At 42.3% G+C, this 22,936-nt stretch overlaps 1 protein-coding gene across 3 annotated transcripts; it reads right to left on the reverse strand.

Moving 5' to 3' along the window:
• Window positions 1-238: 238 nt before the first annotated feature.
• On the reverse strand, window positions 239-21,225 carry ret (ret proto-oncogene receptor tyrosine kinase). 3 transcript variants are annotated; one of them, XM_085800456.1, is made up of 20 exons: window positions 20,927-21,225; window positions 11,296-11,535; window positions 10,739-11,032; window positions 9,352-9,590; window positions 9,070-9,265; window positions 8,779-8,978; window positions 7,278-7,560; window positions 6,494-6,625; window positions 5,964-6,074; window positions 5,741-5,854; window positions 5,356-5,600; window positions 5,120-5,267; window positions 4,895-5,002; window positions 4,596-4,810; window positions 4,180-4,302; window positions 4,018-4,088; window positions 3,082-3,219; window positions 2,838-2,937; window positions 2,070-2,217; window positions 239-1,225 (listed from the first exon to the last, which is right to left on the reverse strand). In XM_085800456.1, the coding sequence occupies exons 1-20, from the start codon at window positions 20,988-20,990 to the stop codon at window positions 1,068-1,070; spliced, it is 3,327 nt and encodes a 1,108-aa protein (XP_085656582.1). In that variant the 5' UTR covers window positions 20,991-21,225; the 3' UTR covers window positions 239-1,067. The 3 variants fall into 3 exon arrangements, with proteins under 3 accessions (XP_085656582.1, XP_085656583.1, XP_085656581.1); XM_085800457.1 differs by having other exon boundaries at window positions 7,284-7,560; window positions 11,296-11,538; XM_085800455.1 differs by having other exon boundaries at window positions 11,296-11,538.
• Between the last annotated feature and the right edge of the window lie 1,711 nt (window positions 21,226-22,936).

A 22,936-nucleotide genomic window follows, 5' to 3' on the forward strand; every position in this document is an offset into this window, starting at 1 on the left:
GGACATTACCGCAAATACTTAATCAAGATTAAGAAATGAATCTCTGCAACCCAGTGTATAATGAACAGTTAATCTCTTGAGGTGAGTGAGTAGCTAAACAATATTTTCACAATGTTGTGACAATGTTAAATCATGTAAACCACCAAACAGATGTTGTATTTTGTTGATCGTGAGAAGACACACACACACACATACAGAAGTTGACCATCTACTTTCAGAGATATGAGGTGAACAGACATACTGCACATTTTTAATGTTTATTATTAATTAGAACATAATCAAATAATAGCAACCTAACAATGATGACACTCATTAGTTTACATAATTGTACTTTTTCCACAAAGATTGCAATTACGATGAATGAAAAAGTGAACTGTAGTCTGACACAGGACATGGTTACAATCTACATTAAGTCTCATGTCCTTACACTGGAGTAGCACTCACTAGTTGATATTTTCCATGTAAAAAAGAAAAACAAGAATAAAAAGCAAGAAAACCGTTCACTGAACATGTCTGTGTTACTTTTCTTTGGCAACAACAGTTTTGAAACATCTTGTGGAAGAAACACAAAATGGGTCTTTGACTCTTTTGAGGAGCACAATCCTCCTACAGTAGAAAATTTACATTTTCAGAACAAGTTCAGCTTTTTCTCCACTCAACCCCAGATGTCTACAACAACAGGTGATGGTAAAGACGTCCCCTTTAATTCCTGGGCTGGAACAAGATCTTCACAGTCGCACATTAATAATTGGAGGCTATTGTAGAAGCGGCACAGGCACTTAAAAGACATTGACACTGACATACAATCTGGTACAATAGTCATGCAGTGATACAACTTGGCCAACATGACCCATGAGGTAATAATTAACATACTGAAGAGCAGAATGAAGCATGGTCTATGTTGATCCAGCCAGTTTTGCAGCGAAAAGACCTCAGTTTTAAACCTTGAATACCCATGCAACAGAAATAAAAGGGAACCAACTTTAGCATCAGATTGTATATGTACAGTCTCATAGAAATATATACATCTACCGATTTGTCATCTTTTCTACAGTGTTGGTTTGTCTTTAGCTATCGAGCTTGTCCACAGCTTTTGCGGGTGAAGGCAAAGCCATCCAGTTTGCATAAACACTATCATTGGCATATCTTGTAAAGACTGGATTAGTGGCATCATGTCTGTTGAGCGGTACCGGGCTCTTCTCAGGCCAGTTCGGGTATGACATGCCTAAAAACGAGAACATATCATTTTTCTGCACTCAGTGAAAGATAAACAGCGTGCAGACAGTAAGGCTCTCAAATCAAACTCTGTCGTGCCTGTCTCTGAACAGAGTCTTGGTGTGACTCTCTGAGGTGTAAAGCTATGGCTTTCTGCATGCTACAAAAAATTTAAGATAATATAGTTTAGTGTTTATTTGCATTTTTTGCTATCATGTTGCTCGTGTCCCTGTGTTTGACCTACTGCTGCCTTTCTGTATCTGTTCAGGGAGTCACTTGAGAGTTGCATTCAAAAGCCTTACTGTTTCTCTGTTCAGCATTGTGGAATCATTATAGATTAAAAGCTGATACACAATAGAAATTTTAAACAATCTGGAACTGAAACCACAGTGAGTGATTGATTCAGCGAGGACCTGTTTCAAATGTTACACACTGTTTTGTCCAATGCAAACGAATGGTGAGAAAGTGACAAATGGAGTGTGATGGAATGAAAAAATGAGCTATGTACAAATAAAATGCAGATGAAGCATGATTATGAGCGGTGCCATATAAATAAGAATGATGGGTATATTCAATATTTACAAATGTGGATTTTTTTGGTTCAGCATTCATGTACATTAGAAGCAGGTCCAAATAAAACAAAAAACGTCAAGACACAAGATCTTTTTTTTTTTCCACTGAGCCTCTCATTTACGATGAAATGGGAGATATGTCAGCGTTAATCAGCAAAAGGCATGCCTAGATCACAGTCACGCACACTTGACTATGGAAAAGCCAATCACAACTTGCCAAAAAAGAGAGCTTGTGTTGTGTGTCCTGTTTCTAAAATCTAGTAAATGCATGGGAGATTCTACCATAGAGCTTGTTTTCAATCCATGTGGAGGGGAGGGTTCGAGGGAGAGGGGCGTTATTACAGTCCACTAGTGGTGTGTCCTCTTCAGAGAGGGCGTCGTCGTACAGCAGGGCATCGGCTGGTGTGGACGCCGCAAGGTCCAGGTAATCCTGACAAGAGCAGACGAAGGTGGATTAGGCCGATTAAGGAGGAGACTAAGCACACTTAGCGTGCTCATGTTAAAGCTTAGACGTGCATTGACGTTAATACATTTGTTCAAACCCCTCTGTTTATCTCCACTATGTCTCTTTTTGATAATAGTAAAGTGATAGCCTGGTGAACTCTGGGATGCCTGCGTTCCCTGTGTCCTTAAATGCTCTATATTTAGCCTCACGTCAACAGCAGGAGCCTGACTGGAATGCTCTGTGATTACACTGCCCAAGGCCACATTTTAGGATTGCTCTTCAAACACTAATTATGGTATCTAGAGCATTTGGGAAGAGTGACAGATCATTCAGTGAAGCAGGCGCAGCATGTGTTTGTGTTTATGCAGTGCATGCTGTCCAGCAGAAATGATATACTGCTCGTTCTGGACTCGACGCAAATCCAAAAAGAGAAGAAAGCTGAAAACACTAACTTCAGACTTTCGGATGCAGTGATGCATCTCTGAGGGTTTGTCAACATTGAGCCAGTAATGCATGGAAAGAGACTGATTAATAACCTCCCCCTTAATTCTTTCCTGTGGAGGGATACGAATAACATATTAATGTATTGTATAGCTTCACCATACCCGACTTTTCACCATCATCTTTTCCAGTTCTTTGCTGATGTCTGAGAATGTCTGCCTCTTGTCTGGCTCTTGTTTCCAGCATCGAAGCATGAGGTTATACCTGTTGAGGAAAATATTTCATCGTGCGTGAAATAAGCATCATTTAATCCTCCCAACAGACTCATTCACCACAACTGACTGTCTGTTATTGTGCCAGAGGGGCGTCGCTGCCCTCGCTGGAAATGTGAGAAGCAACAGATCTTACATTTCCTCTGAGCAGTTCTCTGGTCTCTCCATCCTGTAGCCGGTCTTGAGCAGGTTAAAGAGGCGTTCAGGAGCGATACCTGGGTATGGATTTCCTCCCAGTGTCACTATCTCCCACAGCAGCACACCAAAGGACCAGCTTAGAATAAAACACAGGAGTAGCTATAAGAATAATCAAATCTACGACAGGCTGTTAAAAATATTTCCTCTGAGCAGGTGAAGTGCTGGTAGAAGGTGATGTAATAGGGTGGGCCTTGTTGGTTAGCATGCTAACTTCAGTAAAAAACAACAGCAAGAAATGTGATAAAGACCAGCGTTAACGTGAATGCTGTGTTCCACCAAATGTTTGTGAGTAAAGGACTGTCAGTCAGAGGCTGGTTAGCTTATCTTAGCACAAAGACTACAAACACAGGGAAAGAGCTAGCTTGACTCAGTCCAATATTTTTATTCTATTATAAAAATCAATGTTAAAAGTGGATACTGTAGTTTTCTAAAGAGCAATGTAATCACCCATTGATTTCCTGAATGAGTCGAAAAAAATATATAAGGTAAAGTAAGAACAGAGCTGTGCAAGTTGGTTATTCTTGGTTCTAGTCCAGGGGTGTTTCTAGACACTCTGGAGGCCTCAGGCTAGGGGCACCTTGGAGGCACCCCACCCCCTACAACCCAGGCCACAAACTTTAACTATTAATTAATCCAGAATTTCAAAACCGTCGATGATTCAATTTACCACACTATGCACAATGTCCTATGTTCACAGCCATTGGCAACATCATGTTGTCATTGATATGGACCACCCGTCTCTGGGGGGTCCATTCCAGCTTGAGGCCTCTAGACAATGCCTGCGATGCCTCTTTTCTAGTTTTTATGTGAATTTAAATGCTAAGCTAATCCTCATGTTGTCACAATGATGAAGATGAATGATAATTATACTCACACATCACTCTGCGTTGTGTAAATGTGGTCAAACAAGGACTCTATTGCCATCCATTTAACAGGTATACGGCCCTGGGAAACAGAGAGAGAGCTTGTAGCTGTTGTGACTAAAACAAAAACCTCTTGGTACTTTTCTACCTCCTTCTTTTTTTTTTTTTTTTACCTTGCTTCTCTTCACATAGGAGTCCTCTTCATACACGTCTCTGGAAAGGCCGAAGTCTGAGATCTTCATCTTCCTTCCCTCAGCTACGAGGACGTTTCTTGCTGCAAGGTCCCTGTGAACGAGCTGTTGGACCAAAAATACTCGTTTTGACTCTATTCATCTTTTTGTCACAAAACGACAACTCATCTCCTCTAAGCGCTTAAATTACAGCTGCATTTTCAAAGCGGCAGTGCTTTCATTTACCTTTAATTTTCACACTGCTCTTAAACTTTAAATAAAACTTCTTCCACTTTAACTGCTACCTCAAGGTCCTGTCGTGTCTGGATTTTGATTGCAACCACAACATTTTCAAAATGTATTACTTTAACCATCTTCTCCAGGATATGTAACCTTTTACAGTTTGTCAAGTAGGCTACCTTCATTTCAGCCAGGTACTGCATGCCTCTGGAGATCTGCCACGCGAAGGAGATCAGGTCGCCCATGGTGAGCGCCCTGTCGTCTGGGTTCTCCAGATAGCTAGAGTTTCGGTTGGCATCCCTGCCCATGTAGCTGGGGCCAACTTTCCGACTCTCGCGAAGGAAGTTGCGTAGAGACCCATACTTGGCATACTCCACGATCAAATACAATGGACCTATTCAGAGAGAGACGCAGAGCTCAGACTCCATGTGCAGCACACATGCCCTGGGAGAGGATGGCAGGAGGACTGAGGTCTTACCGTCCTGGCTGCAGGCTCCATACATCTTTATGACGTGCGGATGGTTGACTTGCTTCAGCAAAGTGAATTCTGACAGCAGGTCACGCAGCTCACTGTGCGAGGCGTTCTCTGTTACGGAAGAAAAGCGGGGATTGTAATGATGAAACCATTCATCTCCTCAGACATTCACTCCTCATATATCACCATCACTTCCAGGCTCGTCCAGATTTTGCTGGCTTGACTTACCTTTAAGCATTTTCACAGCCACTGTGGTGTAACCTGCTTTTCCTTTCAGCCTGAAAGCTGTTGCCTTGACCACTTTCCCAAACTCCCCTTCTCCCAAAGTCTTGCCAAGTACAAGGTTTTTACGAGGAAACTCCCACTTTGGATCCTCCTGTTAAAACAACATGACATCTCTGACTTCAACACACGCTATACAGCTAAGAAAAAAACTCAGTCTCAGGTTGAGAGAAGCAGCTTACGGGTATCTTAAATGTGTCGGTCTCGATGGACTCCTGTGAGCCCCGGCGCAAGTTGTTAGCAGGGAAACTGATGGGATAGGCCTGAGCCGGCCGACGGAAAGTCATCTCTGCAGAGGCGATCGGAGGTTTGGGAGAGTTCTTGTGGTACCGGTGGATGAAGTATGAGGACAGGAGGATGGAGACGACGAAGGAGAGCAGAAGAGACGTGGCGATGATGGTCTTGCACATGTCGTCACATATCACCTCTGGAGGAGAAGACGTCGTCGTTTGTCAATAGAGCAGTTATCATTGTGTTGTTTACTATTGAGATGATGTAACACAGGACCTTGTGGAGACAGTATTTCACTTTACTAACAAGAGTTTTGTGAGATTTATGACAACTCACCTTCAATATCCTCCATCTCACAGAAGCACTTCTCTGAGTAGCAGTAGCAGGTTCCATGACCGGCCTTGATCCCGTTTCCCAAGCCTCGTTCATGACCTCCGGTCACAGTTTCCTCTTCAGAGACACCAAAAAATAGTCAAATGGCCTGATGTAAAAATTTGCATGTAATATAAATTGTGCTTTTCATATCTAAATATCTGCAGGAAAACACATTTTTTCATACTTGTACAGTCTTGAGGGCATATTGATGCATCTTTGCTTTCCACTGCATCACAAAAGCTATCGGGACATGTCCGCAGGTCAGGGGAGCAGGTCGAGTAGTTTTCAGAAATTCCTGAAATATTAAAAGCACAAGCGGAAGAACAGATCACACCAGATGAAAAGCAGCACTCTCATGCTTTATTGTCAAAAACACAAATTCAAACAAAGACAAGGCGGATGTCTTGTTTAAACAACAATACATCACTATGGGGACTTACTCTGGTCATCGTATTGTTCTCAGTGGTCGCATTTATCACAATTAAGACCACATTTTCATGACTGTTGCATCCATTTCCAAAAAGGATTTAACTGAAAAGGAAACACATGCTGGATCGGGGCCTTTAATTTTTTTTGCATTGCCGCAGCTGAGGGAGAGCGGTCATGGTCTCATTTGGATAATTAATATGGACATGATTTAGCGATGTTAAAACCCTGTATGATTACAAGCCAACAGCTTTTATTTGACGCTGCTGTTAATTAAATAAAATGTACCTTTCTCTGTGCCTTGCCTCCACTGGCATCTCCCCGTTGTGGCCCCGAGGCCTCGGACAGACTCGCATTCTCCTCGCCGTCTGTTCTCTGCACAGGACAGGAACTGCTGGCTCTCCTGGCCGGCCTTGTTTGCTATGTACAGCAGAGCCAGAGACAAACACAAGCAAATCTTTAAAAGGCATCTGGGAGAACGAAAAACGGCCTATGACAGAGGTCAAACACCAGCTGTCTCCTTGCAGTGCACAGTCTAGATAATGATGTGAAGACTTCTTTTTTTAAGATTTTAAGATTCCATTTATCACTCTGCTCTCAGATTTATTACTGGGGATAGATGTCACCCATCATTGTATACTATATGAAAAAGTTGGTTGGTCCTCCCTTTCTGACAGATGCATGATGCACTGGTATACTGTATGTTTATTTTCAAGGCCCTTACTTCATCCCTGGCACTCTGGATCTTATTCAACTCGTTCCAGTGGTTTGATGTTTCTTAAGGTCCCTTTTGTACATTGAGAGCTGGGTAAATCTGCCTTTTCTTTTGATGCTCCAAACTCGTGGAATATTCTCCAACACGCTTTGGAGCTGGAGAATATTCCCTCTCTTGCTGATTTTAAATGTATGGTGTCTGACTTTTGTAAATCAACCTGTTTGTTTTTCAATGTAACTGTATTTATGCTCTGCTGCTGCTTGTAAACTCGTCGTCCCTGTAAACGAAGGGAAACCTAAGTGACCAACAAGTTCAAATAAAGGTTTAAATAAAATAAATAAGCTGTTACAGTCTCACCTTCACCAACTAGTGCGACCTGGATCTGCGTGCTGGCTTCCTGCTGGGTCTGCTCCTCCTGAGCCACCACTAGGTAGTGCAGGTCTTGGCACTCGGGCCTGCGCAAAGCCTCCGAGTCGTTCACATAGAGCAGCCCCCACATCTCGTCGGGAGTCTGGGTGATGCTTATGGCCGCGTAGCAGGACTGCAAGTCAGCAGACACGTTCCTATCTGGCACCTCCAACCGGTACGTGACAGTGAAGCCATCGAATTGCTGGCAGTTTTCCACACAGACTCTGCCAACCTGTCAGTAAATGAAACATTGACATACATAGGTAATTTTAGTGAGAGGATGCCCAGCAGGTGGCAGTCTCAGTATGTTAGAGAGTGAGTCAGCACTGGGTCAGACTTTTAAGATCTTTATGTAATGTCCATGGTTTCTGTGTAGTGAATAAAATAAACTCTTCGGAACATTTCTGAATTAAATTAAATCTTATCCTCTGAAAAATGTTCAGTGGCACTGAGAGCAGGTACCGTTCTGTGAAAACTGCTGACTCCAGGTGAGGATACACCCATGACATATTGACATAAAGACTAACAACAATTCACAATCACAGTCACTAGTTAACGTAAACTTAATCCTGCATGTTTTTGGGTTGAGAGAACAGTGGAGCAAACACACCCAGGCAAAAAGGGAAACAGCTTAAGAAATGTCTTGACAAAAACCAAGTCCAATTGACTTGATTCAATTGCCTAGAAATGCCTTTGACCTGGACAAGTGCAAATTTGCACAGACAAGCTGAAGAACTGGATACAGAAAGGCCCCAGTCAGCCAGGAGGCCTGAACCCAAAACCTTCTTGGCGTGCTAACCGCTGCACCACCATGACGCTCACAGAAGTCATTCTGTCTCTTAAATTGTCAGGAAATTATGTCGAGTCATTTTCATTTGCTGTTTTTTGCTTGATCAGCCAGACACATGTTGCTAGGATAAACACACAGGATAAATATGTCTAATGGGATAACTTTTTCCATCATAGCGATTCTATAAAAACATTTCTAACCATACTACATACAAATTCAGCAAAAAAAATCTCTATAAAAAGTTTTTTTTTATCTCTTGATACACCAAAATGTTTGTAGCCTATCAGTAAAACTACCAGAAACCCAAAACAACTCATTAGCGGCGCAGGAAGAGTGCAATAAAACACCAGGGTGTGAATTGTGTAACTTCTCAGTTCAGTCTCGTAGTGTCTTTGCTTTATGTTTATTTTGTTGTTTCTAAGGGATTGAAACCACTGACCTCCACCACGGGAGAAATACTGACACAAACTTTGTTTTGAAACCCTCAAGTCTCTTTCTCTCTCTCTCTCTTACTCTCTGTGTATTCTTTCTTCTACAGTTGTAACTCATGCACACATGGACATGTAAATAATGTTTATGACTGACTTGGACGAATGCCTTCAACACAGCAGCAGACTAAACAGGAAGCTGTGGATTGGTCTGGTTAGGAGTCATGATCACCTGTGCGTAAACAGAGGCTCTGCGTGTCAGCGTGAACATCTGGGTGACGTTGGCGAAGCGGATCTGGACCGGTAAGATGGTGACATTGAAGTGCAGCAACACCGTTCCCTCCAGACCGGGATAGGTCGTGTCGTTGACCAGGTAGTCCAGCTGCGCCGTGCGACTCTCGTTCACAAACAGGTTCCTTTTCAGGACGAGCTCTGAAATCAAAGGAAAAAAATATGAAGCCTATGTATGTGAAATGTGAGTGTAAATGTAGGCTATGCGTTTTGATTTCCGTGGATCACTCACGGTAGTCGTGGACGGTCTCTCGAATGCCTCCATGAGCTGCTTTCTTTTCATTGAAGGTGCCTTTTATGTCAAATGTTTTCTCCAGCCATGGGTCGCTGTTGAGCAAAGTCCCCACGTACTTATTGTGACTCTGGTCTATGGGATAGATGGGGGTTAAATCCCTGTCAAAGACAAACAAGGTCCCGAAAGAGCCGCCCTAGAAAAAGATGAGAAAAGTGAGAATCAGAACAAAAACGTAAAAATAAATTAGTCAAGATTTAAAACAGCTCAGTGTCTTCTCACCTTTGTCCGATTGAAGCTGATGACAATGTCTGCTGTGTCTGTTCCGTTCATGAACGGAGCGTTATCGTCCTCGTCGTTGACAAAAACATCCAGAGAAGTTTCCACCTTAGTGATGAGCGCCTCCGTTTGGACGGTGCAGACCAGCAGGAGTCTGTAGCACTCGCTCTCCTCGCGGTCCAGCGGGGCGGTTACCACCAGCTCTGTGGTGTTGTCATTGACAGCAAACGGTGCTGGGGTATCTGTTCACAAGGGGCAGAACAAAAGTCTTTCTGTTACTCCCCCCAAACTGAGTTACTACATTATAAAAGTAACTAATTTCCAGGAAAAGTAAGTTAAAGGTGCCATATGTAAGAATGTGGCCAAAACGGTTACTGCAGTCAAATTCAAAACACAGCGATCTCATTTTTTCTCCCAGCCGCAGCGGCAGCTCAGTGGAAGCAGACTGGAGGCTGAAATGCCACTGACGCCGCCGTGAATGGGAGAGAGAACTAGGTGGCGCAACATGTAAACACGTAAATTCAAAACATAAACATGGTTTGTAGTCTGCAAAAAAAGATTTTTAATGTGAATACTCTGGCTGTGCTATTGTTGTTGGTGAGTTCCTCATGTTATATGAACATTATTCCTAAGTCTCTGTGACATATTAGGAGGATTTTACGGCCAGTTGCTTTAGATTTCTTACATACTGTACCTTTAAGTATTGCATTACTTAAAAAAAAAAAAAAACTCAAATATGTCAAATTACTTGGACCCCCCCAATGGAACTTTTAAATTGTAAACTTTTAACTGTATGTAATGAAACTCAACATTGAATATGTTAAATAAATGAAATTGACACTTGATAGAATAAATCATTATTATTAACATTGTACACTTATCTACACTATAGGCCTACTGCATTGTTGTGTGGGACAAATTGTATTATAGATATGATTCTTTAATCGGCTGTTGTTGTTTGTTCTTGTGTACGTTACGTCCATAGACAGTGTACGTCTAGCGGTGGCTCAGGTTACAGGTTGGAATAACAGTAACAGTGACAGTAACTTTTTTGATTACTCGTTACTAATAGAAGTAGTGCTGTGTCTATAGCTACTGAATGAATGAAGCTGTGTCAGAGAGACGGCTGTGACTTAAAACAACACTGCAAGATCTGCTGAATGGTTAAACTAACTTTATTGGTATTGTAGCATTTAGCTACAACCAGTAAACAAAGTGAATCAGTATAGTCACATTAGCCACCATAAGCTACAATTCGTACCAAACCATATGGCTGAAACCATTGACTGAATTGCGCATCGGTTCATGAACTCAACTTGTTATGTGTAAGAGCAGGAATTGTTACTTCATCTTTCATCCATTATGAATCTCTCTATGTAATGTGTCTAACCTGACTCCACATTGTAAGTGATGGTGTAGTTGGGGCAGACGTTGAGTCTGGTGAGGCGCCGGAGTTGCCTTAGGGCCCCGGGGAACCTGTTCTCCATTATGTGGGGGTTGGCGGTGTCCCTGTGTGGGAAGCATAGTTCCTTCATGTCCGTCTGAGCACACTGCGGCAAGGTGGCGTTGACAAAGTCCAAGGTGATCCGAGGCGAGTTTCTGCTGATGCAGCGAGACCTCTTGGAGAAGTTGGGTAGGACCATGACGTGCAGGGCCAACTTCTTAACCGACCACGAATATGGAGCTGATGAGATGCACAGCCAAAACAAAAACAAGAGGCATTTTCATTTTAATCTCAGACAGTGCTCTTTTTGTTGACTGCACTCTTTTTTCCCAGAACGCAATTACATTATCGTCCTGAAGGCAGAAACCCAAACACAGGGCCGGAGCATTATTTGTATGCAAAGAGCACAAACATCCAGAAACTAATTTACTCCCATGTGGACAGCACACCTGGCACTGAAATGGGAGTGTGCATTACCATGAAAATGCTTGCGCCCTACTCACATGGGAAGGCAAAGTCACTCTCCTCCAGTGTTTTGTTCAAGGACAGCACACCAGTGTGGACGTCCAGTTGGAACCAGGAGCTGTGGGCCGGACGTTTGACAGCCATCCAGCACAGGTAGAAGTGTGGCCGCTCCGTGCTGCTGTCCAGCATGGAGTGGACCTGGAGGATGGGCGAACCTGCCGGCTGCCCAACGTACACCGTCTCGATGTATTCATTCTGAGGGAAGTAGAGCCCCGTCACTCCTGCAAGAAAAGGAGACATGAAATAAGCAGATGTTTCAGAGCGGGCAGCCAAGTGAATCACAGGGGAACTCGGCCATATTCCCTTTAAGGAAAACTGAATAATAAGGCCTGACACTGCTGCTGAGATCCGGTCTTATTACAGAGAAGGATAAGAGCAGTTATCAGGCATCTCTTTTTGGATATTTAATTGTGACAACAATACCCGCTGACATTGCTGTCTCAGAACCAAATGCAAATTAACACATACATGCAATAGGACAGTTTCTTTTTTTTTCTCTCCTTTGATGCATCTTTCATCTCCTGTTAGCGGAAATTGAAAGAAGGGTTCAAATGACACTTATGCAGCTCTTTTAATGAATTTCTCATGTGGTCAATAACATGCGGTTTCCGATTCTCCTTGCATTCACCTTGAGATGTTTAATTACAAGGGATAACATGATACAGAGGTTGAATGAATCATTACCTGCCAGTGGGTAGGGGAGTGTGTTTTTGCTCTATGTGTGTGTGTGTGTGTGCATGTATGTGCTGGGGGGTAATCTATAAAGAGCTATAGCAGGCTGTGTGTTTTACAGGAAAAGGGAGATGCGAGTGTTCCTCCTGTAATTATATCCCTGTTATGTTCCTCTTTGACGACAGTAGGCGACCATTTAGGGAACGCACTAATGTCATTAGCAGACAGCAAAACTAGATTTTCTATTTCTGTTGGTGCAGTTGAGGCTTTGGCTCTGGTTTCAGACATTGATTTAATTTTGTGGGGCTTGGATGACAGGAGGCTGGGCTGATGGATAAAATGTGGCCGTCCTTCCTGAAGGATAGAGATGGAGATACACTCAGGGAGGCTGCAGCCCCTTTTTATTAAAAGTGCCCCTGAAACAAAAACAAACAGCGGGCCACTTGTTTGTTAATCCTGCTGGGATGGAGGGAGAGTCAGTTTCACGATGGATAATATTTTAGGGATGACTTCCCATTTCCTAAATCTATCACAACCACATTAGAGCCAGTGGTGCTCGTGCATTGAGGCCTGATTTGAGCACAGTTAGGTGTAGAGATCAGCCAGATGCCTCCCAAAATGGATTTGTAATGGGGCTGCTGTCAAGAAAAGCATCACATCTGCCACATCTGCTTTTTTGTATGGATCTTGGTGATAGGGCCAATGATTGATTGACAAGATTTTGCATTCTCCCTGTAGAGCAGGCACTATAGCAGCTCATTCGTTGATTTCTATGATTCTAAAATCATGTCCATGTTTGTTTCTATCTGAGCTGCATGATACAGTACAGTGAATTTAGGATGTGATAAAGCAGGAGATGATGAAAACTTGCTACTCTAATTACACTGTAAAAGCCCAGCTAGAGACAAGGACTAAATATCAGCAAGTCTGTGTAACAACACATGAGATTTATGCATCGTCACCAAACTAAAATTGACACATTGGAATATTTTGGCACTAGAGTGTAAAAAGAAGATTATCTAAACTTTCCTAAACAGAGCATGCACAGCCTTTCAATGCCAAGGCTGCTGACATTTTATTGTTTCAGTCAGAGAGTCTATCTTGGATCAGACTCCTGTGTGTACTCATGTTGTAGCCACAGTGAATGGAAGGACAAAGACTATTAATCCAATGACACATGCCTGAGGTTGTTTGATACCTCTGGACTCTGGGCATGAAGCGCTGTAACAAAGTAATATAACGCTGCAGTATGCTGATTGCTGAAACAAAAGAGTCAACGGCCTTACTGAAGGAATAGGACCATAATAAACCATGTACCCATTAAAACCAGTGTTATTAACTGTAAGTACAACACATGGATTATAAACAACACAGAAAGCAAAGTGAGTGAAGAACAGCACATGTAGGTCTACAGTGTGCAGTCAGAGTGGGTCTCCGTCACTGTACCTGTGATGGCCATTAGAGGGAGCCATTATCACATTGAGTGACAGACCACGACAGCAACAGAGTTGAAAACTGCTCCTTGATATTCATCATAATAATTCATTATCAGACTAATGTCTGCACTGATCTGATGAGATGTTAAAGATCTGTTTGTTCATTTGTCTTTCTAACAAGTTAAAAATATCTTTTTCTGAGGAGGTTTATTAGATTAATAGGGGAAATTAATCTACAGAAATCTTGCTCATGGTCCAGTCATGAATCAAACAGAGCAGATGACAGCAGCCGTACAAATAAAACTATAGGGTCCAACGTGTTAACCAGTGGGGCCCACGTGCATTTATGAATGCTGGCCTTGGCTCAAAGCCACGCTGGCTGCTGGACCCCATGCAACACAATTCGTTTATATCATTCAAAATTCAATTTCTTTCCAGGACCGAAGCCAACAGAAAGCAAGCAGTTTATATCAAAACTAATTAATTGAATGGATCAAGCAGGCCCCTCTTAGCAAATGGCATCTTTTATCTGTGAAGCCATGATGACGATTTTCTGAAGCATGACTCATTAGCTTCCCCAAATGATGCGCAAGAATGACAGAAACACAGATAGTAATGACATTTCACCTCTTAACACTGTGCACGATAATGATTTTAAAACTTAAAGCTGCAGCACATGTTGTACTTCAATGAATGCTGTGTCATAGAAACCTATCCTTCTGATTCTGATATTATGCTGTTTTCACTTTGACGTGCCGTAACTCAATGTGTGTAAACACTAAAACCATGAATAGACCTTTTACAACCTTCAAACAACTATAAAACTGATCCTCAGCTGCAACACACAGCGTCATTTCTTCAAAAGCTGGAGTAAGTAATTTTGCAAACAAAGCCTGTGTTTGAACAAGAGGACTCTTGTAGCAATCCATGTTTACAAAAGATATCATGTACTGCTGAGTGGATAGTGAAATTGGACTTTAGCAAGGATGAAAAACAAGAACGTAAACCCTGCCTCTGTCATTGATACGTGTGTGCTCTTCCTGGTTGTCTTTGATGAATGCAGTTTCCTTGAGTTAATTACGGTCTGTGTCTGTTTTGTCTCATATTTTAACGGTGGAAGGACAAGAAGGACAAGAACTCATCACAAAATCTGAAACCACATGCTCAGTCAGCCACAGTGTGTCTGGGACTGGTCAGGGCTGATAGGGTGGAACGCCCTCTTCGTCGTCCCAGACAAAGACAGGAACTCAATTAGCTCGATGCGTGCTTCGGCTGATAGATTTACCAGCTATGAGCTCATGTGCAGGAGGAACCCACGAGCGTACTAATCTACCTCTGTGGAAGCCTCAATGGAACAAAACGTGGATCTCCACGCCCAGACGTCCTCAAAGAGCATCCTCGTCAAGAGCGAGGAGGGCAGATGAGGAAAAGTGACCCGGCTGCTGCGTCGATTCATTCCCTCACTAATCTCCTTTGTAGACTGAAGCTGCTGCGGTGAGAGCTCAGCCCCCGTGCCCTCTGATTCCCAAGGTCAACGTGCGCTACATCAGTCCGTGGTAACGACCCATTGGAAAGGCCGTGTATCTGGCAGCAGACCAATCAATAACCAGTACTAATCAACAGTGATGCTGATTGTTTTCCACTGATAAGACAGACGAGGAGAAAAGCGGAGGGCTGCATGCGTGCAGTCATTTCTGCAGCACATTATATCAGCCCACTTGTTTAAGCTGCATGGCCACAGAAATATCCCATCTACACTGCGAGATTCATTTCACAGCGGGCTCCACAATTTGCTCCATCAATATCCACATTTCCAAAAAATCCATCATCTATTACGAAGCAGCTGTAGCGAGCGGCATTAAGGAGCACATCACCCTGTTTTATAATGGTGATATAAATACAATAAATATTATAATCACTCTAAAACCTATCATGATTACTCTGCCAGCAAAGATGTAACAGTTATGGGAATGGTTCTGTTCAAGGATTCAATTAACTAAAAAGCTGCACATCGGGCTGTAATTCCACTTATGAAAGCTATTATTGATCATAATGTTTTGAAAACTCTCCCTCATGGTTTCCTGTCCCAGTATGCACAGTCATACCACACTGGATCCAGAACCTGGATTTAATATAGTCCTGAGTGCAGTCAGTGCACTTTTAATCACAAAACAACATGAAAGTCATTTCCTGTCATGATGACACAGCCATCAAACTTTTCATCAGGGTAATATGATATCTGATCCCAATTTATGATGGAGCAGTCAGGTTCCAGGTAGATTACTCAGTTTACCATGATGCATACCGTAACATAATAATCAATTAGCCTGTAATGTAATCCAATTAGCCCTTGGAGAATACAAGAGCTGAGATCCAAAGAACCATGTTCATCAGTCATCAAGAAATCTAATAGAACATCTCCTCGGGGGTTTTACTGCAAGTATAAATCCAGTTGGAGAATTCCTCTGGGGGTGACGGTGGCATCAAAAATTGAACACGTGGTACGTCAGAGAGCTCCAGACTCAGTTTGAGTCATTAGACTGCTGTGATAAAACATCTGTCTCCTCATCAGGGTGGTCGTGTTCCCTGATACAGGACAAGGCTGTAAAATTAAAACAAACAAACAAACAAAAATTCTTCAGTGGAGGTTACAGTTTACTGCACTGACTGACTTTGAGAACAAGGACTTGCTTTATTATTTTTTTTTACCCTCTTTGTATTAACAGCATCCAAATAAAAAGTATATCTGTAAACAGCAAACAGACTAACAAGGTGAAGCTCTAATCCAGCGTGAGCTTCTTTGTGTTCACTAAACATGTCTGAGTCTACAGCCCTATACGCCTGCGGGGAAATGCAAATCTCAGCATGCTAACATGCTAACGGTGAGATGTGAAGTTTTGCAGATAGTTGGTCATGAATTAACACATTGACCTAATTATGCAGCTCAATTTAACTCAGTGGATCATCTGAGTCACCAGGATTAATCTTATGGGGATCATGGATGTTCATGTCATGGAAATCCAATCCATCCAATAATTGTTAAAATAGTTGAAACTGGAATTAAAGGAGCAAAAAGAGCATAAAAGCAGCCAGGCACATGTAGCTGTTACCATACTGCCTATTAAATGTTTGTGCGATCATATGAAGAGGTCTATTGTATTACTAGACATTTAAAAAATTAAGATGAATTAAATATAAGCACTCCTGAAGCACTTTAGCGGTGCTACAGGAGACCCTGTTTAGCATTTTAGCGTCATTAAATCACTGTAGTACTATTCTGTGTCTGCTTGTTACATCGTGTGTCACCACATCGGGTTTCACGGCGGATGATGGATCACATTATGGAAACAGAGGGAGGGGGCGTCACTTTTATGGCAGAGGATGGAGGGCTGCTGATCTTCCGGCACAAGTGGATGTGAAGCTCTCAGAGTTTTCTGGCACAGGCAGGTGGTGGAACGTGGTGGAAAAATAATTTCCAACATGTTTGCCCACCTCTTTAAAAGTGGAGGATGTAACAAATGGACACAGAGGGAAAACCACGGGTGGGGCCGGTGGAGAGGGGGGGCTGAGTAGATATCATCCTGTTTGTGATTAACATTTGGGTTTATGGAAAGAAAGAATACAGGCTTTGATGTGTAATTAGTATAAAGAACTGATGTATGCACAGAAAGAACCAGTACTACATAGTCCATTGAATAACACTTGTGTGTAATCCATCCTCTCCACCGATGTCATGACCTTGCTATTGTATCTTTGACCTAAAAAGTCTTCTCCATGATTGATTGGTTTGGTTTGTTTGGAGTAATTGCAATGAATGATCAGATATACTTCTTTATTACAATAGTATACTTAATGCTTGCCAAAAAACAACAACCCTAATCTCCCTTAGGCCTACATTTAGTTCTGCAGTGTCACTCGGACCATGTGGATTCAAATGAGCTTGTTCTTTGTTTCGCTGATTGTCGCAAACGATGGGTCACAACACACAGCGTGCACGGCTGGGCGACTGGAAAATAACTTGTCAAGACCCATGTGAAACGAGAGGACTAAATGCCCCGAGGGCGAAATTTCAATCAATGTCTCCTTGTCCTTTCACCACAGCAAATTAGATTCTACCCATGCATGAGAGGGAAGTGTGACCCTGAACTGACTAGAGGATCAGGGAGAGAGCTTTGACAGGTAGGAGCGGCATCCATGCAACGCCAGCAGCAGCAGAAGCAACAGTCCACAGTCAGAGGTTGGGACTCACAGCAATGCCGGTAATGAAACCAGTTTGGTTGAAGACCTAATGGGATGGTGTAGCCTACTGTATTTTTTTGCCAACATTTTTGATGATTTAAAAAGTGTATAAGCTTGGCAGACGGAGGAGCTGTAACAGAACAGTCCAAATATCTTTATAACTTTTACTGGCTGAAACTGCTGCATCACGACTGTGACTCTGATCAAATGTGACAGGAGGACACTGATGATTTAATTTTGCATTTGTTGCAGACAGCACCGTCACTGTTGCTCATTAAATAAAAAACTATGTTTGTCCTGTTAAAAAATGTTCAAAACTTATTTTTTTCTTGGCTGATTTTTCTTTGTGGCTTTCAGTCGCTGGGAGGGAAGCTGAGGCCAGATGGTTGTGGTTGCATATCACATGGTGAGGCGTGTGTTGTATGCCAAATTTTTAAATGAATAAAGGAATCAAGTTTCCTTTTTGCTAGAAACAGCTTTGACAGAGTTTTTGCCTAAGATGAATAAAGACCCTGCTGTTTACACAATTTAATATAAAAGACAAACTCCCCACCAAACAACTTGTATCATTGTGTTTTCCAATTATACTAAAAGAGATGTACCGACAACACGAGAGGAAGATTGACTTAAATTTATTAGACATCCAACAGCAACACAGGACAGAAGCTTTTCTGAATCCTGTAATGTAATAAGGAGCTAAATCAAATAGCTGCATGTATCAAATGAGATTTATTGGTCTGGTCCTTCTCAAAAAGCTAAATACGCTGATGAAAATCATCACTCTAATGCGAGGAGAAGGAGGAGCAGCTAAAGAGGTTGGCACCGTGGCCTCCTCTGGGGAGGGGAAGGAGGTCATCACCGAGGACGACCACTGGGCTGAGGTTTCAAAGGTCAGAGGTGAGGCGAGGAGGGGTCAAAGATACAGTAGCAAGGTCACGGCGGAAGATAAACCGATCAATGCTTTTATGTGAAAACATCTGTGGTTGTTCCAGGGGATGTGATGGATCACACAGGAGCGTCTGTTAAATGGATCTGGTTAATCCCGATAAAGATTACCACCATCGGTTCAGTCAAAAAACCTTCTCAGTTTTCTCTTAATTACCCTCAAAAAGTCCAGATTCTTCATGCTCATGTTTAATCTTCGCCTCAGCACCTTGGATCTTCTCCTCAACAACTAAAAGAAAACACATCTGCGTCACCACATTCAAACCAGCTCCATGATCTGCACACAAGCAAAGAGATGTTCCAGCTTCTAATTTCAACTCTGATACTGCTTTTCTTCTTCTACTTAGCTCTACTTGAAAGAGCAGGGCGACGTCGCAGCCACATTTAAAAACGCTGATTACTCTTACAGTGAACGCTGATTGCCAATTTCCTTTGTTTGATTACCTCAGCAAAAGAAACTAAACTAATCAGTGACCTGTAACAGTAACGATGTGCATCCCCAAACACTCAATACTGGTGCAACTTTTGTTTTCTATGACCTAAACAAACAAAATACCTGCTTTTAGATTCTGGCAAACAGTAAAGGATTTGTAATGTAGCCTACCATTAGAGGTAATCTGTAAAAGAACTTGGTGATTTGAAATCTTTTTTTAAAAGCAGGAAATAGTCAAAAATGTCAATGATGTCAACAACAGAGCATCCTCCAAAAGTGAGACAAACTCATCAACCTGAACGTACACAACCAGATCAATCTGTTGTGTCATTGTGAAGCCAGTTACGATCCAACCTGCAATCTGAACAGTGTGTGCACTTGTATAACAGGCGATATTTTCCTAAAGAAAACAAACAGCCAGTGTTTGCCCAGAGATAGGAGCAGCTGCTGCACACCTGCCTGCAGCTCGCTCCTTCTCCTCTCTGAACAAGTCCAGGTCTTTTGTTCCAACAAAACAGGCAGGTGATGGACACGGCGTTCAAACGCAGGGGTGTAGGTTTCAGCACCCATTTAATTACCATCCTGTCCTTGACACATGAAATCGAACCAGACCGACTGCGTCCATCTATGGACATGAGGGGGGAACGACTGCTTCCTTTGACAATACACGTAAAACGGAAAAAGAGACGTAAAAGCACGTAGGGTGTGTGAGGCTGGGGCATCACACTTTATCTGTGATGTGAATCTACATCCATCATCCTCTTTGTGCTGAGAACCATACTGTCCGTCACAATGAAAAATAATCAGAGCGCATTACACCCAACTGTGGCACCTTAAAAATTTCATTAATCATTTTAACAACTCTGCAGGAAAGTGCTCCCTTGGGCGATTACGTCTAAAGCTGGAGTTTATGGGTGAGCCCACTTTTCCAGACATGAAACGTGAAAATTCAAAGGCTGTGATTTTAAATTGAAAAACACACTTAGAGAAAATTTTGTTAAGACCAGTTTTAAATCCAAAGAAAAATTCAAGAATTCCACACAGTGGTCTATATTTATCAAAGCGTCGCATCTGACATAGTTGCTGCACAGTGAGATTTGCACACTATGAGAGACACTTTAAATATAGACTGCATGGGAGGACAGTGTTGGTACAGTTGGGCTGTGGGATTGTGAACAGGGATTATAATATTATGATATATGGCTGTATTCATTTGACACTGGGTCTCAATGTGCCATACCACACATAACAGTACCAAGCAGCCAGCACACTTTCTGTAGTGGGGAAACAGTGCTGGCATTGTGTTCCAGCCATTTCACATACTTTCTCGGTAAAAGCCTCAAAAACTCACTCAGCTTCCCAAAATGTTGCAATTTAGCAAAGCAATTTAGCTTTTGCACATGAGCAGCCAATTTCATGTGTATTATCAGATGCCATCTAGACTCCAGGTCCACTGGCTCTGTTTGCAGCCGCTCAGAAATCTCTCCTCTTTCTATTTATCCTGTTAATAATTAGTTTTTTTTATCAGTTCTGCAGAGAATCATACATTTTGTGAATTTAAAGCACATCACAAACAAAATATATTTTAGTTTCTGCTGTTTCCACACAACTAGTAGCCTACAGGAACGAAAGAGATGATGAAAAGGGGAAAATAACAATAAGAAGCTGTCAGGTGAACAGAGGAAGCAAAGAAAACACAAATTCAGATGTTTTCTTTTGGGTACACAATTATATCTTATCTATTTGTATCTTCAAAATTAGGCACTGTACATTTGGAGGCAAAGCTCACTTGAGTGCAAATATTTGTTAAAAATCATTTCCAACTTCCTCCTGTGCTCCTGCAGCAGCAGCAGCAACAGCAGCAGACCTGCTGATGAACCTTACCTTCCAGCAGCAGCACCACCACCACGAACATGTTTCCCCGAGAGAAACCACAACTCAGCCCCATATTCGCGAACCATAAGTAAAAGTTTCTGAATGAAAACGCGATTAAAAAAAAAAAAAAAAAAAAAGTCCTTCGCACAGGAAAAAAAAAATGACCAAAAGAAAAAACCCGAGAGCGACAATCGCTGCATAAACCAGCGAGTTCCCCGTGTGCGCGGCTCCGGGCGGACGGATGAAGTCCTCAGTGTCCCATAGGCGCGCTGCTGCGTGCGGCTCCACTGGCTGCTGCTGGGCTGACTGGGGCCGGGGGGAGGAGGTCCGTCGCTCCACGACTCAGCGCTCCCCTGCTTCCGCAGCAGCAGGCATCTACAGGAAATTTAAGAGCATAATTTAACAGCAGGTCAGTCATCTCATTAACACTCTGCGGGGGGAAAATTATTAACAATTATCATTAGAAGTGTTATGGCTCATTTTAAAGGTACAGGCATTATTTTTTTAAGGGATACCAACCTACTTGTTTTTCAAATCACAGCTCCATTACACTTTTATAATATACATAGTGGATGAATTTTATTTTGGAATAACACAATTCAGCAGTATTTATAATGTATGTTTCCTTTTGTGAATTCAAACAGGATATTTTAAAGCAGAGCATCATGTGAGAAGACCAGAGTGTAGTAGCATCAAGTGAATGGAGTTTTTGGCACAACAATGAACTATTTAATTGATGAGCCCACAATGATGTGGTTTAATAACACTCCAGCAGCAGACAATTGCAGTGTGTATATACCTGCTCACTATACTGCCAGAGCAGCTGTGTGAATCTGGTCAAACTCTGTGGGACCTTTCCCCTCTCGTGGTCTGAGAGTGTTTCTGAGGCTGAAGGCTGTGTTAAAGTGTGGGATATCTCTCTGTGACCAGGCAGCATGGGGTGATGCTCTGCTGTGTCCTCAGGGCAGGACACCAGTCACTCACACAGAAACTGCTCTCCAATCAATGTCTCTGCGTGGAGCAGAAACACTGGAGCTCAGTGGGCTGCAGAGGGGACGACAGGAGCTCTCACACTGCTTTAACCAAGTGGAACAAACATATATGCTCCTCTCCTAGGTATTACCTGTCTTATATTGTAGATAGTGAAATTTCTGTGTATTATGATTATAAAAGCAGGTCTAAGTTCTACATTACTAATACTGTGTAAGTATCAAAGGATACATCCATAGAAAATACACACCTGTATCAACAACAGAGCAGCCACCACCCTCTGCCATGTCACCAGCACAGCGGATCAGGATCCAAACCTGCACGACTTGGTTTCTAAGAGTTTACCTGTTAGTTTACTGTATTATATAGTATGAAAACAGTTAGCCAATCAGAAAAGAGGCTCAGACTCTTCTCTCTTCTGATTGGCTGGCACAGACCTGTTATTACAGCTCCAGATAGAAGCCTGATGAGATGTAAAACTAACACTGAGATGGTTTTTGGTTCTTGAAACACAAATGTATCTTCTGGTTGATGTTAAAACCTTGAAATCAAACACCAGAAACATTTAAAATATGGGACCTTTAATACTAACATTGGCTACTATTCTTGGTCATTTCAGACACACAACTCTGGCTCTCTGAAACCACAGATATCTGTTATCAAACAAAGTTGTACCTAAAGAGAGAAGCCGTGACAAGTATCACTTGCTTCCAGCTATCATATTGTCTTTATTTATAAACTGATGATCAACCGTTTAAATGATCTGATGAGATACTCACATGCTCTATATAGCAGGGTGATGCTGTTAACTATCAAGGGAGATGATCATGGGGATCATTATGTGAATATTAGAAGCAGAGTGGTCTGAAACACTGTATCTGGGATAAAGTTTCCATATGACAGACTATAGGTATCCTGAGACATATGCTCAATGCAAATCAATAAAGGCAAGGAAGCGTGGTGTGTACAACCACAATAGTCTGCTATGGCCTTTTTTTTGACAAGACTAAAGCAGCAAGAAGTTTAGAG

This window comes from Trachurus japonicus, chromosome 15 (assembly GCF_045865225.1).
Source record: "Trachurus japonicus isolate A0001 chromosome 15, Traja_1.0".
Classification (NCBI taxonomy): domain Eukaryota; kingdom Metazoa; phylum Chordata; class Actinopteri; order Carangiformes; family Carangidae; genus Trachurus; species Trachurus japonicus.

What these genes read in the sequence shown, in the direction of transcription:
- ret (XM_085800455.1), bottom strand. Translation starts at nt 20,990, where the DNA reads ATGGGGCTGAGTTGTGGTTTCTCTCGGGGAAACATGTTCGTGGTGGTG. An exon ending in GAGTGACTTTGCCTTCCCAT is followed by an intron (nt 11,033 to 11,295) that starts GTGAGTAGGGCG and finishes GCATCTCATCAG; the next exon opens with CTCCATATTCGTGGTCGGTT. An exon ending in GAGAACTGCTCAGAGGAAAT is followed by an intron (nt 2,938 to 3,081) that starts GTAAGATCTGTT and finishes TTTCCTCAACAG; the next exon opens with GTATAACCTCATGCTTCGAT.